General features: G+C 35.8%; 2 protein-coding genes across 2 annotated transcripts; one reads left to right on the plus strand and one right to left on the minus strand.

The window, feature by feature from the left end:
- Window positions 1-5071: 5071 nt before the first annotated feature.
- Window positions 5072-8901, plus strand: LOC121235133 (copper chaperone for superoxide dismutase, chloroplastic/cytosolic). Its single transcript, XM_041131389.1, is given in 7 exon segments — window positions 5072-5419; window positions 5512-5538; window positions 5822-5894; window positions 6005-6139; window positions 6793-6831; window positions 6834-7015; window positions 8368-8901. Coding segments are annotated over 7 exon segments (969 nt in total). The 5' UTR covers window positions 5072-5170; the 3' UTR covers window positions 8632-8901.
- A 1254-nt stretch (window positions 8902-10155) lies between these two features.
- LOC121235811 (nudix hydrolase 14, chloroplastic) lies at window positions 10156-13329 on the minus strand. The gene is made up of 7 exons (XM_041132236.1): window positions 13035-13329; window positions 12615-12720; window positions 12357-12434; window positions 11963-12055; window positions 11694-11786; window positions 11245-11343; window positions 10156-10534 (listed from the first exon to the last, which is right to left on the minus strand). The coding sequence occupies exons 1-7, from the start codon at window positions 13253-13255 to the stop codon at window positions 10298-10300; spliced, it is 927 nt and encodes a 308-aa protein (XP_040988170.1). The 5' UTR covers window positions 13256-13329; the 3' UTR covers window positions 10156-10297.
- Between the last annotated feature and the right edge of the window lie 879 nt (window positions 13330-14208).

The following is a 14208-nucleotide window of genomic DNA, read 5'->3' on the forward strand; positions in this document are numbered from 1 at the left end:
ATTTTAGCTTTGGAGGCGATCCAACTGATGCTCTGGTAGCTGCCGACAGCTCGATGGTGTGCACGTACTCGTGATGGTAATTTTTTTTTAGACAATCCTAAGTTTGTCCCTTATTTTACTGTATATATATTTAAATTTTTTTTACTTAATTATTAAAGAAGTAATTTTTAGTGTATTGATGTATTTTTTTATTTTTTTAAATATTTAAATATGTTAAAAAAATATGAAAAAAAAAAGAAAAAAAAATATAAATTAGCAGCACACCTATTGGTCATTGCTAGGCGGCAGCCTAGACTCATTTTTTTTTTCTACAAGGATTTTGTTTTAAGCAAACATATTATAAATATATTTAACAGTTATAACATATAATAGTCAACAGTGTGTAACGTCCCAACATTCATTCCAAACCAGCAAATATAGTACAAGAAAAAAAAAAAAGAGGAATCTAGGGCCAAAAGACTTGACCCCCCACCCATGCCTCATAAGGGGAAGTTGCTTGAAGCGATTTTGATATAGTTCGATAAAAGGGATTGTAATACTACGACTAAGAATCGCAGTGAAGTGAGTTGTGTTGTATTTCGTTGGTCCAAATTGAATGTAGGAGGCTTTCACTACCTCTTTCCTACGATCATTGGTTAGGAAAAGCGGAAACATTGGAAGATAGCAAACAATAAATGTGTCAAATCGCTAGTGGATGAACGCCAAGGACTATGGAGGCGCATAAAGAACACGCGCCACTCTAGGAAAGTGGAGGTTGGTCCGATCTGAAGCATCCGGGGTTGTTGGCCCTGAGGATGCCACCCGTGGTGGCAACAGGTACTCCTCAATACGGCGGCACGCGGATTTCACGCGGGAGTTGAGCCGCGCGTGTGAAGCACACGCTGCTCCATTCGACATTTTGCTTCAACCATTTGAAGTATTGGCGGCATGGGAGTCATGCAGTGGGGTGCATAACAGTCGTGGGGGGCTGGAAAGCAAGAGATCGGAGCTTCTCCTTACTATAGACAGAAAACACAATAAAAATCGAAAAAAAAAACTAGAAAACACAATAAAAACTGAGAAACGGTAGACAAGAGGAGGGAGGAGCCAAAACTCTACCCCCCTCCCCCCGGGAGGAGAAGATTGGATCTTTTGTTTTTAGTTGGGAGGAAATTGCCTGGAGAGAGAAACGGTCGATATTTGATCCTACAAGGAGGACCTTACTTCTAAATTTACTGATAATTCTCCCTTTTGTTAAAAAAAAATAACATGTATTAAAAGAAAGTTTGGATTTACAAAAAATCTCAAACGAAACTATCAATGAAACTTGTTTATCCATTTTTCGACTTCAATAATAAGGTTGGATGATCCTTTCTTTTTTTGTTTATGTGGTATTTTGTGGCAGTATATTTGTAATTAATGCTCTTTCATGACTTCATTAATGATAAATGATTGAAAATAAAGACAAAATTTATGTGATTCTACATTGAGACTTACGTCTTGAGTGTAAAATCCACTTAAAAGTAATTAAATACAAGATCTTCATTATCACTATGCTCTCTACAATCAATCCCATAGAGATGAAAATGATCGAGCCACCCTCTTGGACTTCTTTTTCCTTCCCTATATTGATCCTAGCCCCAAAGGAAGCAGATCATTTTTTTTTTTTTTTATTGTTGGAAATATTTTCAAAATAATATATATTATATTTATTATTAAATTATATTTTGAAAGTCATGAGTTATTTTGGAAAGAGAAAATTTATGGAAACGTTGGTTATAATAAATTGGGTCCATATAGGACAAGGGTTCGAAACTTCGAATCACTCTTATGTTAAGAGATGGGTTTTAACGAATTATTGATAGGAAGGGCCTCCACACGGGCTTGAGGCATGCAGCCCAGCAAGCCCAAGGTGCAAAGCACAACGCCTAGCCAGCCCAAGCTCCCAGGAAATTGATCTAAAATTTATTCCCAAGGACGAGTAGACTGGGACTCGAACCAGTTCCGACTGGTTCGTGGACGCGCTCTGCATTACTGTTGGACTAAGTCCACGTGTGTTGTTTGGCAGCAGGTGCAATATATATACGAATTCGGAACCGATTTTGGTTCGCATCTTTAGTCATCTATAAATAGACCTATTATTTTTTCTTCTAAGCAAGAGTCGTTCAAATAAGAACATACAAACTAACTTTTAGAGAGTTACAAAGGAATTAAATAGAAAATAAAGGAGGGTCGTTCCACTATAAAAATTTAACAAACATTGTGGAATACTAATAAAGGGTATGCTTCCATAGAGATGATTGGAAGCAACCCATTGTGCAATATTATGCGCACATCGATTTTTTGATCGATGAACTTTCGTTATTTGCCACTCATCAAAACTGAATGTGCTTGATGTATCTGATGATGGAATGCATTGTCCAGCTAGATGATTACTTTGCATTGATAGTTGCTTGTACTACTTGCTTGGAATAACCTTGGATGTAGAGCTCTTTCATGTTTCTGTTTTGTGCTTCTTGAATGGCAAGTAGAGCTGCTGTAGATTGCAGCTGCTACACTACCATTATTTCGGACAGCCACATCAAAAGATACAAAATGAAAACCTCTGGAAAGATGTCCATACATTGAGAGTGCCTCTTCCTGATGTTGTTTAGACCTCCAGGCTTGTTTATGGTCCTTGCAGGGTATTGTGGACTTTGGAAAGATACAAATCTATGGCTGGGGTTATAGAATTATGGATGACCTGATTTCTAGTGAACCAAAGGATGTCCATGGCTAAGATGGCAAAGAGTTGAAATGCATGGGCTTCCTCATCGGCGAGGTCCAGTATATACCACTATATATAAATAGACCTATTGGTTGGCCTACGAATTGAATAATCCTAAAAGGTAATTTCGAAATTATCGCTTCCAAAAGTTTTTAGTTCTTCGAAATTTGTTATTAGGATTTGTTCATTCTCCAGATAATATATTTCTAATCTCTAGGTTAAATAGTAAAATTTGAGAGTATTTAGATCTAATTTTGTGTGTGTATAACGCAGTTAAACAAATAAACTTGTTCTGAACTTCATTGTATCTTGGGGCAAATGTTGTCTTAAAGAAAGCGACATTATAATGCATCTTGAAGCAAACTCTTTCTCTCACTATTTTTTTCTTTTGCAGCACCTTTGCACCAACATTTGTTCCCTTTTCCCTCTCTTCAAGTTTATTCTCTTTGCTTCATGTCTTGTACTCCAGTTTTATATCTTGTTATTGACTTTTATGTCTCATCTTTACTTTATGTCCAATTAAGACTTTGCTTGGATACTAAAAATAATAAAGAAATAGTAGTACATAGTTTGTGAATAATTTGTGAATATTAATGAAGAAATTTGAAAATATCTAAGAACAATTTTATTCTCAAACAGATCCTAAATCTTATATCTGACAATTTTCCCTTTCTCCATTAATACTCTTACATAGGGTTGAACAACAATCGAAGAAACCAGCTGGCACCAACACAGACCAACTGCAGAGCACAGAACTGGCAGAGAACCGGTCGGCCGATAGTAGAAATTCCTTAAAACCGACATTGGCCGGTTCGATTCTGGTTTGATCAAGCTGTCGAACCAGCCAATTAAAGAAATATATATTTTTATATATATCGTAGTTAAAACAATGTCGTTCCACTTAAATTTAGGTGAAACGACGTCGTTTTAGACTTTAAGTATACAAAAAAAAAAAAAAATAAAGAAAAAGAAAAAGAAAGTGAAACAACATTGTTTGGTCTTAAACCAAACGGCATCTTTTTATACATAACATATTAAAAAAAAATATGAGTGAAACGATACCATTTGATTTTAAACCAAACGATGTCATTTTGATTTGAACTCGTCTTCTTCTCCTTTTCTTTTCTGATTTCTCAGTTTCTCTCTCTCTCTCTCTCTCTCTCTTATGCAACATTTTCTCTCTCTACTCTTTCAGATGAACCTCGCGGCTAGGGGGATCGAGAACCGATCGAGAACAACCGGAGTCGATACGGCTGATATTTCTCCTTCCCACAGTCGGTACAATCAGTTGTTCCATGCAAATCTCCTCCCTTGGTCTGCGTCGATTTTCACCCCTCCGCTTAAATCCTACTTGAGCTCTTGGCAGGCCTTCAATCCTACAAGTTAGGGTAGCTCCTCCCTTTCCTTCATTTAAAATACGTGAAAATGAACAGCTACGAGGCTTCGAACGTTATGCTTATCTGAAACAGTTGGATATGACTAGCTACACAAGTATTAATTGGGCTTTTAAGGGCAGAAAATGTGATTAATTAAGACAACTAATTTTGATATATGCTCCTTAATTTTAACTTGTTTTGAAAGGCTTCAGGTCTGCCAGAAAAAGGAGGAAATGATTCTGGTTTATTGTATTTAGAAGCTTATAATTTAACTCGAACAAAATAAGGAAAGGGAAAGGAAGAAAACTAGCATGCACAAAACATGAGAAAATTAATACCTTAGCTTCCTTTGCAAGCCCTTGTAAAAAAGCTTGGTTTCTTTTATTTTTATTTTTCATAATGCTATTTGAAAAAACAAATTGCTTTGTTCCACTTTGAAGTTTTGTATTCATTTTCCTTGAGAATTATAATATAATTAGTCATATAAGAGTTATATCCTCATTGGAAATATATGAAAAAAAGTTGAGAGTACAAAATTTAAAATGAAAGATATTATTTTTATATTTTTGTTATTGTAGAAATCTTCTTTAAAGTGTAAGGGAAATAAAAACAAAGAAAATTTTATTCTTTAGAAAAAATATGAAAATAATAAATTTATAATTATTTTATAACTCTGCTTTAATTTTTAAATAAAAAATAATAATCATATAAAATTGAAATTATTTTTAATAAAGTAATAGTCGCATTAATCAGATATTAAATATTTGAGCGATGCTACTCATAAGTTTTACATTTTGTATATCTATTTAAAAATATCTTATTTTATTTTTTTATTTTATTTTATTTATAAATATATTTGAAATTATTTTTATTATGTAGTTAAAAAATAAAATGATATATTTTTATGTGAATGTACGTGAGGCTCATGTTTAAAGTGAATGTATGTCAGGCTGCAGGTAAGATCTGGAAAAAAGGAGAGGAGACGGGAAACCTAACTAAATGAAGGACAGGGAAGTCAAAGTGTAAAACAAAAATCTGAGATAAAAGAATGGCATTTCTCAGGTCGGTGGCCATAACAAGCACTGCCGTAGCTGCCACTGCACTCCCTGCAGCCTTTGCTCTCTCCTCTCTCTCTTCCTCCCAATCTTCAGTGTCCCAGAAACCCATAAACATCACCTTCCTCTCCCCCGCACGTAATCAAACCCCAACTCGATTTGGTCTCGTCAAGGCTTTCGCTCATCCGCCCTCGGCTCTCCACATGGACGCCCCAGCTTCTCATCACAAGCCCACCTCTCAGGTTCTCTCTTCTTTGCAGCCCATTTCTTCCTTTACTTTAATATTAGCTAGGCTTTCATCAGATTTTTAAATTTCTTTATTTTTTAATCTCAGGGCGATGATACCTTACCAGAGCTACTGGTAAGCTTCAGTTTCCACTTTACAATCAATCTGATTCTCCCTTCTTTCATTTAAATCCCATCTTACCCCTGTTATTCTATCAAGTCTTTTGCAATTTCTTGGGGATTGAGATGGTTATTAAGGTTGGTTTTTTTTAGGATTGTCGAGATTGGGTTTTCATCAGCCGAATCAAATGTTTGAGCTACATTTGTTTTATATGAAAATACTTGTTAGTGATGGAAATTCAGTGACTGTGTTGGATTATTTAGCGAAGTCTTAGACTTGGGTATTGGTTTGGTATCAGACGGAGTACATGGTGGATATGAAATGTGAGGGTTGTGTCGACGCAGTGAAGAATAAGTTACAGACTGTTAGTGGTAAGTGATATATGCTGGTATTTATTTCATACGTGGTTCTTTTTTTCCTCCCTTTTTTCTGGTTTATGACAAAAAGATATGTTTTATGATCTTCTGGTGAATTAATCTAGGGGTAAAAAATGTTGAGGTGGACTTAAGCAATCAAGTAGTGAGGATTCTTGGTTCAACGCCTGTGAAGACCATGACTGAAGCTTTAGAGCAGACGGGTCGAAAAGCCCGATTAATTGGGCAAGGGGTGCCTGAAGGTGGCTCATTCTTATTCTGGTTGTTTTACAAAATCTGTTTTTATCATTGATATGAATACATCGGTGTTATTCTTCTTCTTTTTTCTTTTATCGTTTATATGTCATGAGTCATTGTGCTCCTACTAAATGCCTACCTTGTTTTCTTTTAAACTTCCAAATTGGAAGCGATTTTCATGAACACTAAGTGACTGGTAGCTTTTTTTCCTGTGTTGGTTTATGGTTTTATTCTCAAAGCGACTAAAATCACACTTTTAAGTTCAGTATTTCAACATGAAAAATTTTTCTCATCAACCACTATTCACCACCCCACACCCTATGAAAAACACTCCATACCCTATGAAAAACACCCTCACACTCTAAGAAAAAGCTATAGGTGTAGGGTGTCTACAGTGGCTGATCTGTAGAATTACTTATTCCAACATTTGCAGAATAGCTTGCTCTTCACAGTTTTTTTTATAATTAATAAGAATTTTATTAGCAAGAATAGGCACATGCCAAGTACATAGGAAGTATACAAAGGAAATATCTACTGCACACTAGAAAGTAGGAAACTACGACAGTTGATAGTATTTGATTTCTCTTTGTCATGACTTTGGTTTGTTCTCAAGTCAAGAAATGGTTAAAGTTTCTTCTTGATTGCTCTTGCTCTACAGATTTTTTTATCTCTGCTGCTGTTGCGGAATTCAAAGGTCCGAGATTTTTGGCGTGGCTCGCTTGGCTCAGGTGAATATGGAATTGGCTAGGGTTGAAGCCGCTTTTAGTGGGTTATCTCCTGGAAAACATGGTTGGTCCATTAATGAATTTGGAGATCTGACAAGAGGTGCCGCAAGCACTGGAAAAGTGTTTAATCCAATAAATGGAAGGAATTCAGAAGAGGTTTGCTCTCTCTCTCTCTCACCATACCAGCCTTAAATTACTGAGTTAGTATTGAGTTTAACTGATAGCGTTGCTAGGTTAGTGTAAACATATAGCTTAATGAATGCTATCGAAAGGGTACAATAATCTCTCTGCAGTTGATGATGATTAAATTGTGATCTTTGTGTTTATGTCAGTTTACTGATTTCTTAGATGTATCAGAGCACTAGTAGTGAACTAGGCATTGTTAAATTTTGGCCAAACTTTAGCTAGTTTGCTTAAAAACCATCTACATCAAACTAGCTAAATCTATAATAAATTTGTCCATCATCGTCTTGGCTGGCTAAATTATTTTTTGGCCTTAAAATAATCTCCCCGCTTGTAGGAGGCACAGCGCGCGAAGTTCCTTATTTGGTGAATATAAGGCTGCGAGTAGATATTTAGCTATGTTTTGCCTTTTTGCTGACAATGGGCTACAGGAATACTATACTACTACCAGCAGCTTGGTATATCCAAACTTGGTGGTGCAGAGTGCAATATAGGAAAGGGAAGATAACACCAACAAAAGTAAATATTTACTTCTTTTTTGACTTTTCAAAATAAAACTTCGCTTGTTCTTCTAATACATCGAAGGGATGTTTATTTAGATGTCATTAACAGTTTGGGAAGGCCACACATATGCTTGAAGTCAGAGCATATATAGTATTGACAGCAGTTAAAAAAGACAGTTAAAAAATTATATTAGTTGGAATAATATAAACGTTAGAAAATTAATGTGCACTTTTTTAATAAAGAATAAATATTTCAATTACCATTAAAATTAAAATAAATGAAATGCCAAAATCAATATTGAATAGAATAGTGATAGATTTAGAGAGTTTGTTATTTGGTGGTGTTGAAAAGTGGCAAGCTAAATTTGAAAAAGTGAATTTCCTAGTCAAAATTTGGCCAAAGAATGGCTAAGCCACTACTAATGCTCTCATAATGATAATTTATATTGATATTCAACTATATCTTTGGGAAACATATCTATCTATCCTGATACAAGTGAACTGGATTTGCTTAAGAGTGTTTGGGAAACTACATCTACACCTGTCATAGATGGCCTTCCAAAAATTTGGGAATTCCTAAATAGCCCGTTTCTAACCACAACCAAATATAAGATGGGAGAGGGGGAGGGGGAGAGAAGCCTGCAACTTCGAAATATGAGATAGATTGTGAATCCATGACCCAAACTTTCCACAAAAGAAAATTTACATCCTCAACTACCAAATATGATAAAACCCAGTGCCCAACTTAATAATCACAACAAAATCGCTCTTTACAATCATCACATGACGGCATTTCTAATTTAAGTTGCATGTTATATTCAGCCACTTGGTGACCTGGGAACATTAGAGGCTGATGAGAAAGGCAATGCATTCTTCTCAGGCGTCAGAGAGAAGCTGAGGATTGCTGATCTCATTGGGCGATCTTTAGTGATATATGGAAGTGAAGATAAATCAGATCCAGGTATTACAGCTGCTGTCATTGCTAGAAGTGCAGGGGTTGGTGAGAACTACAAAAAGCTTTGCACTTGTGATGGAACCACCATATGGGAATCAAGTGACAAAGATTTCGCTATCAGCAAGGTTTGATATCATAGGTGCCCGAGACCCACCTGGTGAAGAAATTGTAGTTTTCACGATCGTTTTTCAAGAGATTGTACGCAATAAAGACAGCATGCTATCTAATAGACGATATTATTTAGGGTTCAATCAAAATGTAAACAAGCTACTGAACTTGCCATTGTTGTCAATGCAGCATGCTTATTGTGGTGTAGGATAGGGCAAAGTTGCGTCTAGTGCTCGGATCCAAAGTTCATTTACTTGGCTTATTCTTCTATAAAGCTTGTCATTCCCTCGCCCCCCCTCCCTCTAGATCTACACGATTTTGCTGAGTAGACTGTCTTTCAAATAGTACTACTCTTTGTATAATTATTTGCTGAATAAATGCCACCACCTCTCTGTCACGGCGGTATTGGCTTTTGTGAGCTCTACGGCATTTGCTGAATAAAGAGAGCATTGCTCATGTTGAATTTGTTTTTAAGAATACCCTGCTCTGAATGAGCCATCCTACTCAACCGTAGTTCTTAATGTTAGAAACAATAAAAGGAAAAAAAAAAAGTAAAGCAAAATTAGAATCAACCATACACTATACAAGATTTATTTAGATGATAATCAAAGATACAATATGGCAGCCAAGAATTTGATTTAATAAAATATATGGTAAATCCTAATTAGAATATTGGGTCGGATTAAGAGTCAAAACGGACTAGATTAATTGTTGAACCACGTAAATCTTAGTGTTGAATCATGTAAATCTTATGTTGTGCGTAATTAATTCTAATTTTGATTTATTTCTTATCGTTACCTATCATTAACTCACTAAACTTTGGTATCTTTATAAAAGATTTTCACCGGTGAGATGATCTCCTTTTGGCATCTCTATATTCAACATTTTTTTTATTGACACTAGGTATGCGAGAACAAAGTCAATTAATCCCAGAGGTGCACAGACATTCAGCACGAAGTTTTCCACAAGTTCACCTCGGATAATTCAAGAAAAAATTCTCCCAATCCGATCACCCCTAAAAATTGTTTACACCTAAAAAGATTTGAACTTTAACCTGGAGGGAGTATACCACCAATACCAAGACCTTTACCACTTGAGCCATAAGAGTTTATTTATTCAAACTTACCTGAAAAGAAAACCATTATCATTGAAAGTTGGAGACTGTTGATTACATAAAGTTATTCTTCAAATGAGTTCGTTGGCATTCCAACCCGGAACACAAGGAGATTATAGTTCAAATAGAAACAAGAGGTCGATAGCATCGATGCTCATGTACGACCATGTCCGATGATAAGCAGCTAGTAAGATAACAACCATATATTCTTAACCGAACCCAATGGAGAAAAACGAACCGCTGAAAAAATATATTAGTTGCCATTCTATGTATGCATCCATCCAATTAATAAAATCCCGATATAGGACTAAAATGAAGATTAAGATTTCCAAGAAACCCAATGAAGCCTGCTTTTCAGTGTTCTTCAACAAGTCTGGGCTCTGACACCCATGAAGATAACTCCATCTAGGTAATCCAAGTAAAATGATCATCATTTGACAAATGAATTCTGACTTTTTATTAGTTTGTACTTGAAGTTTAATACGCATGGAGAATTCATTCAGAATATAGAATGACTAGTGCCATGCTTCCATAAACAGTCCACGAAGAGCGCCTTGTGGTTGAAAAGTTGCAGTTTAGGCCTTTGATTGTGGAAGTAACCCTTCTCTCATGGCCATTTCATAAAGAGCAACGGCCATTAGAACCTTTGAATCAGGTGTCATGCGCCAGAGTTTTTTATAGGGAACGACACAAACCTCAATCAGCTCACCATGTTCACGAAGACCAGCTTGTTTTCCTTGAAGTTGCATGATAATCTCTTTGCCCACACACCCCCGGTACAGAAAGAGGCTAATTTCTTCATCACATCCACCCTAGGCATAAAAAAGCAACGGAAAATGATAAACTGAACTAGAGAGGGGAAGAAGAGGATTCAGATGATTTTATTGAAAAGGATTCAGATGATTCGATGGATAGTTAATCCTGAGTTCTCATTTTTTAAATCGCACACTTGCCTGATCCCAGCCACTTGCAGACAATACATATCTGACCCACTGCAAATAATATTAACCTGGAACAACATGCTCCTAAATCCTAACATGCACTGCTATTCCTATTCTTTATTTATGAATTTGTCCTTGGTATTAACTGCTCTCGCTATAGGAAACGAAAATCACACAACTTAAGAACTCACTTACTATTAATGTAGTTAATGTTACAAATAATAATTCATTTAGACCAGATGATTCTGACTAGCATGATTTTCCTTAATGAGAAATGCACTTCCCATACTAAGCTTCTTCGGAAGTTGAACGAGAACTTAATTGATTCATAGAATTTCTCATCATCAGGTGGGCTACTACTCAAGTACACATGACGTAAGAAGATACACCTAAACATAAAAGGTGAAAAGAAGAAAGAAATCATGGAAAAGAGATGCACTCTTTGTTTATGGTAAGTGCCTTCAATGACACTGCTTTCATACCTGAATCTTGAAATAAAAGTTTCTTTGTGCACTAATTCTTCAAACCCAAGTGTGAAACAATCAAAAGGTAAACCAGAACAACGACCACCGCTAACATACCGGGGAAGGAAAGACTCTGCATCCAGTGGATGGTTCCAGGAAGGCTGTGAGATCAACCATGTCTTCTAGATTTAAGTGTATACCAGTCTCCTCCTCAACCTGTCATAATAAAAAGAGCAAAACTATGTCCATTTTTAGCACAACTTTGATAGACGTTTAAGCACCACGAGGTGAAGCAATCTCATATTATACAAAACTACTTTCACTCTCATAAAGACATCAAAGAAAGTCAACCTATTCCTGCAATTTCAGTCAGTCTCACTACCTCCTACGTTGCTGCCTCCTACATGCGCATTCACAATTCTTACCATATTAAAAGTTTACTAAACAAGATCTGTGTCACATACATATTGGTCTGCTAGAAATGAAAGGCACAGAAAAAGGGATAAGATAGATGCATAGAAACACACATACATATATTAAATCATTTTTGAGAGAGACAGACAGACCTCCCGAGCTGCAGTGCCAACAAAATCACCCTTGTCATCATCCAACATTCCAGCAGGCAATTCCAAAATAAGCCTCCCAACAGGGACCCTAACCTTTGACACGTAAGAACTTTCAATTAGGTCTGGAGAAAGTAGCAGTATGGTCATTATCTTAAATCAGTGCCAAATGCATAATAATATTTATGTTTTCAATAAATTCGGGTAAAGTTTCAGACAGAACACTGGCGTACATCAAGCTTAACACGTGCACACACACAGATAAAGCTAACCTGTTTGGTAAGCACGGCATAAGTTTCACCCTCCGACTCCAAGAGGATCAGTATGGCTACTGCTGGACCTCGTGCAAATACAATACCTGGAACCTAAAAACATTTTAGTACAAACAGAAACAAAAGGATAGCATTGGATGCGTTGGATGGAGAACGAGACAACAAATGAGATACATATCTTCCAAGGTATATGAGGTCTCAAGTTCATCTATCAGCAAAAAGAAAAAAAAAAAAATCAAGAATTACCATAACATTAGTAAGGCTATTCTGTTGGACATAGCTGGGATAAAACAAGAGGTACAAAAAACACAAATTGAACATAGTTAAAATGTCCAGAATACAAAATGAATCCGATTCAACTTCGATTCAGAAGCAGAGCATGGATATGAAATACCTTTTTTCCTGTCTCCTTATCCAAAACGTCAGCTTTGAATTTGAGAAAACCAACGCGCTCTCCAAACATATCGACTCCCTGTTACCGACAAGAAAACATCATAAATACTGAATACAATCATTATGACTATTATATCGATACAGGCCAAAATAATAAAACACCCCAAATGATGATTCAATTGAATTAATACTGGAACAGACAAAAACATTAGGAAAAATACATGAATACTGCTTGCATCCATAGGTATGAGATAGCTACCTGGATAAGCACACATTTCAGCGACAGGGAATGGTCGCCTAAAATTCCGGTTTCAGTTTGCAGGTTCTTCAACCATTGCTTGAACAAGAAGGAATTAATAGCATTCCTGCACCATTAGGAAGCTTCTTAATAGCAACAAAGTCCCGGTGAGAATCACGGGTCCGTTTGTTGGAACCTATCTGAAAGTATTTTTAGCCCATAAAGTGATTTTGGAATATGTTATGTTTACCATATTCCTGGAAAATATATATATATATATATATATATATATATATATATATATATATATATAGTTTTAGACCAACACCCCCCCACATCTACACAGACACAGCTACTTTTACTTGGAATTCGTTGGCAACAAACTGAAACTAACCATAATTTTTCACGGTAGTTAGTCAATTACAAATAAATGTAACTCGCCTGAACTCAGAATTGGAGATGCCAGGTGCGGCTACAATCTTTACGGGTTCACGGGGTCGACTCGGAAGGGTGATGGAGTGAGTCAGGGGGGCCGACTCGGCCGACATTTTGCAAAAGAGGGATCTCGTACATCGAGTGTGGAGCAGAGCAAGGGGTGTGGAAAGCGAGAGTCTTTTGGAGAGAGTGTGGAGAGGCACGGAAGCCTGAAGAAAATGCGCCATTCTGTTCTGGGAATGGTTCTCTGCACCTGGACAGCTATTCCTTTTTTGAGTTAGGGGTTGTTTGGACGCAGGTACCACTTCCACCCAAACGGGCTCTATCATAATTAAGTAAAAAAGTAATGATGTGTACAGTTTTATTTTTTTACGTCGGAAACCTCTCCGAGGTAGGGTCTTTCGATCTCTATAGAGTAAATCTTGATGCAGTACACCGTATTTTCAAAATTTTTTTTATATAAAACTAGTTAAATTGTTAGCTTTTCAATAAGAAGTATTATTCTAAATGATTATTTGCACTTATGAGGTATTGAACCTTAGATTTTGAAGGGAGTGATACCCCAAGATCAAGACCTTCATCACTTGGGCCAATCCCTTAGAGTTATGATATGTACAAATTTTAAAAGTAATGCTAAATATAGTCTTATAATATGCAAGTATTGCATATTTTCTTTGAAAAAGATAAGATCTATTATTAAAAAAATATTTTTTTCATATAAATCTCAAGTTTATCTACTTTTATCAAGATAGTGCATGTGATTTACACATTTTAATACTGCAATTAGGACAATACTAAGGTGCACACTAAACCTAAATGTGCACATCAGTGCAAAATTGCAAATGGATTTTTTTCTTTTTCCTTTAAATAATTTGTTAAACATTTGAACCATTAAGAAAATATAAAAAAAAATATAAATTTATTAATAGTCACTTATTTAATTATTAAGAAAAATAAAAATTAAAAAAAAAATGTATAAGTGGAAACATTTAAGAGTCATGCTATCATTTTGCCTGCAAATATAATTAAAAAGAAACCTAAGAAATAAAACTAGAAATTAGAACAAACCGGATAATTTTAAAAGGTTAGAAGCTAAATGTTAGAAACACGTTTTTTCAATTACAAAATAAAAAATATCTGAAAAACATCCACTTGGGTCCTAGGCCTTCGTGGAGTTGAG

The sequence above is a fragment of the Juglans microcarpa x Juglans regia genome, chromosome 6D (assembly GCF_004785595.1).
Source record: "Juglans microcarpa x Juglans regia isolate MS1-56 chromosome 6D, Jm3101_v1.0, whole genome shotgun sequence".
Taxonomy (NCBI): domain Eukaryota; kingdom Viridiplantae; phylum Streptophyta; class Magnoliopsida; order Fagales; family Juglandaceae; genus Juglans; species Juglans microcarpa x Juglans regia.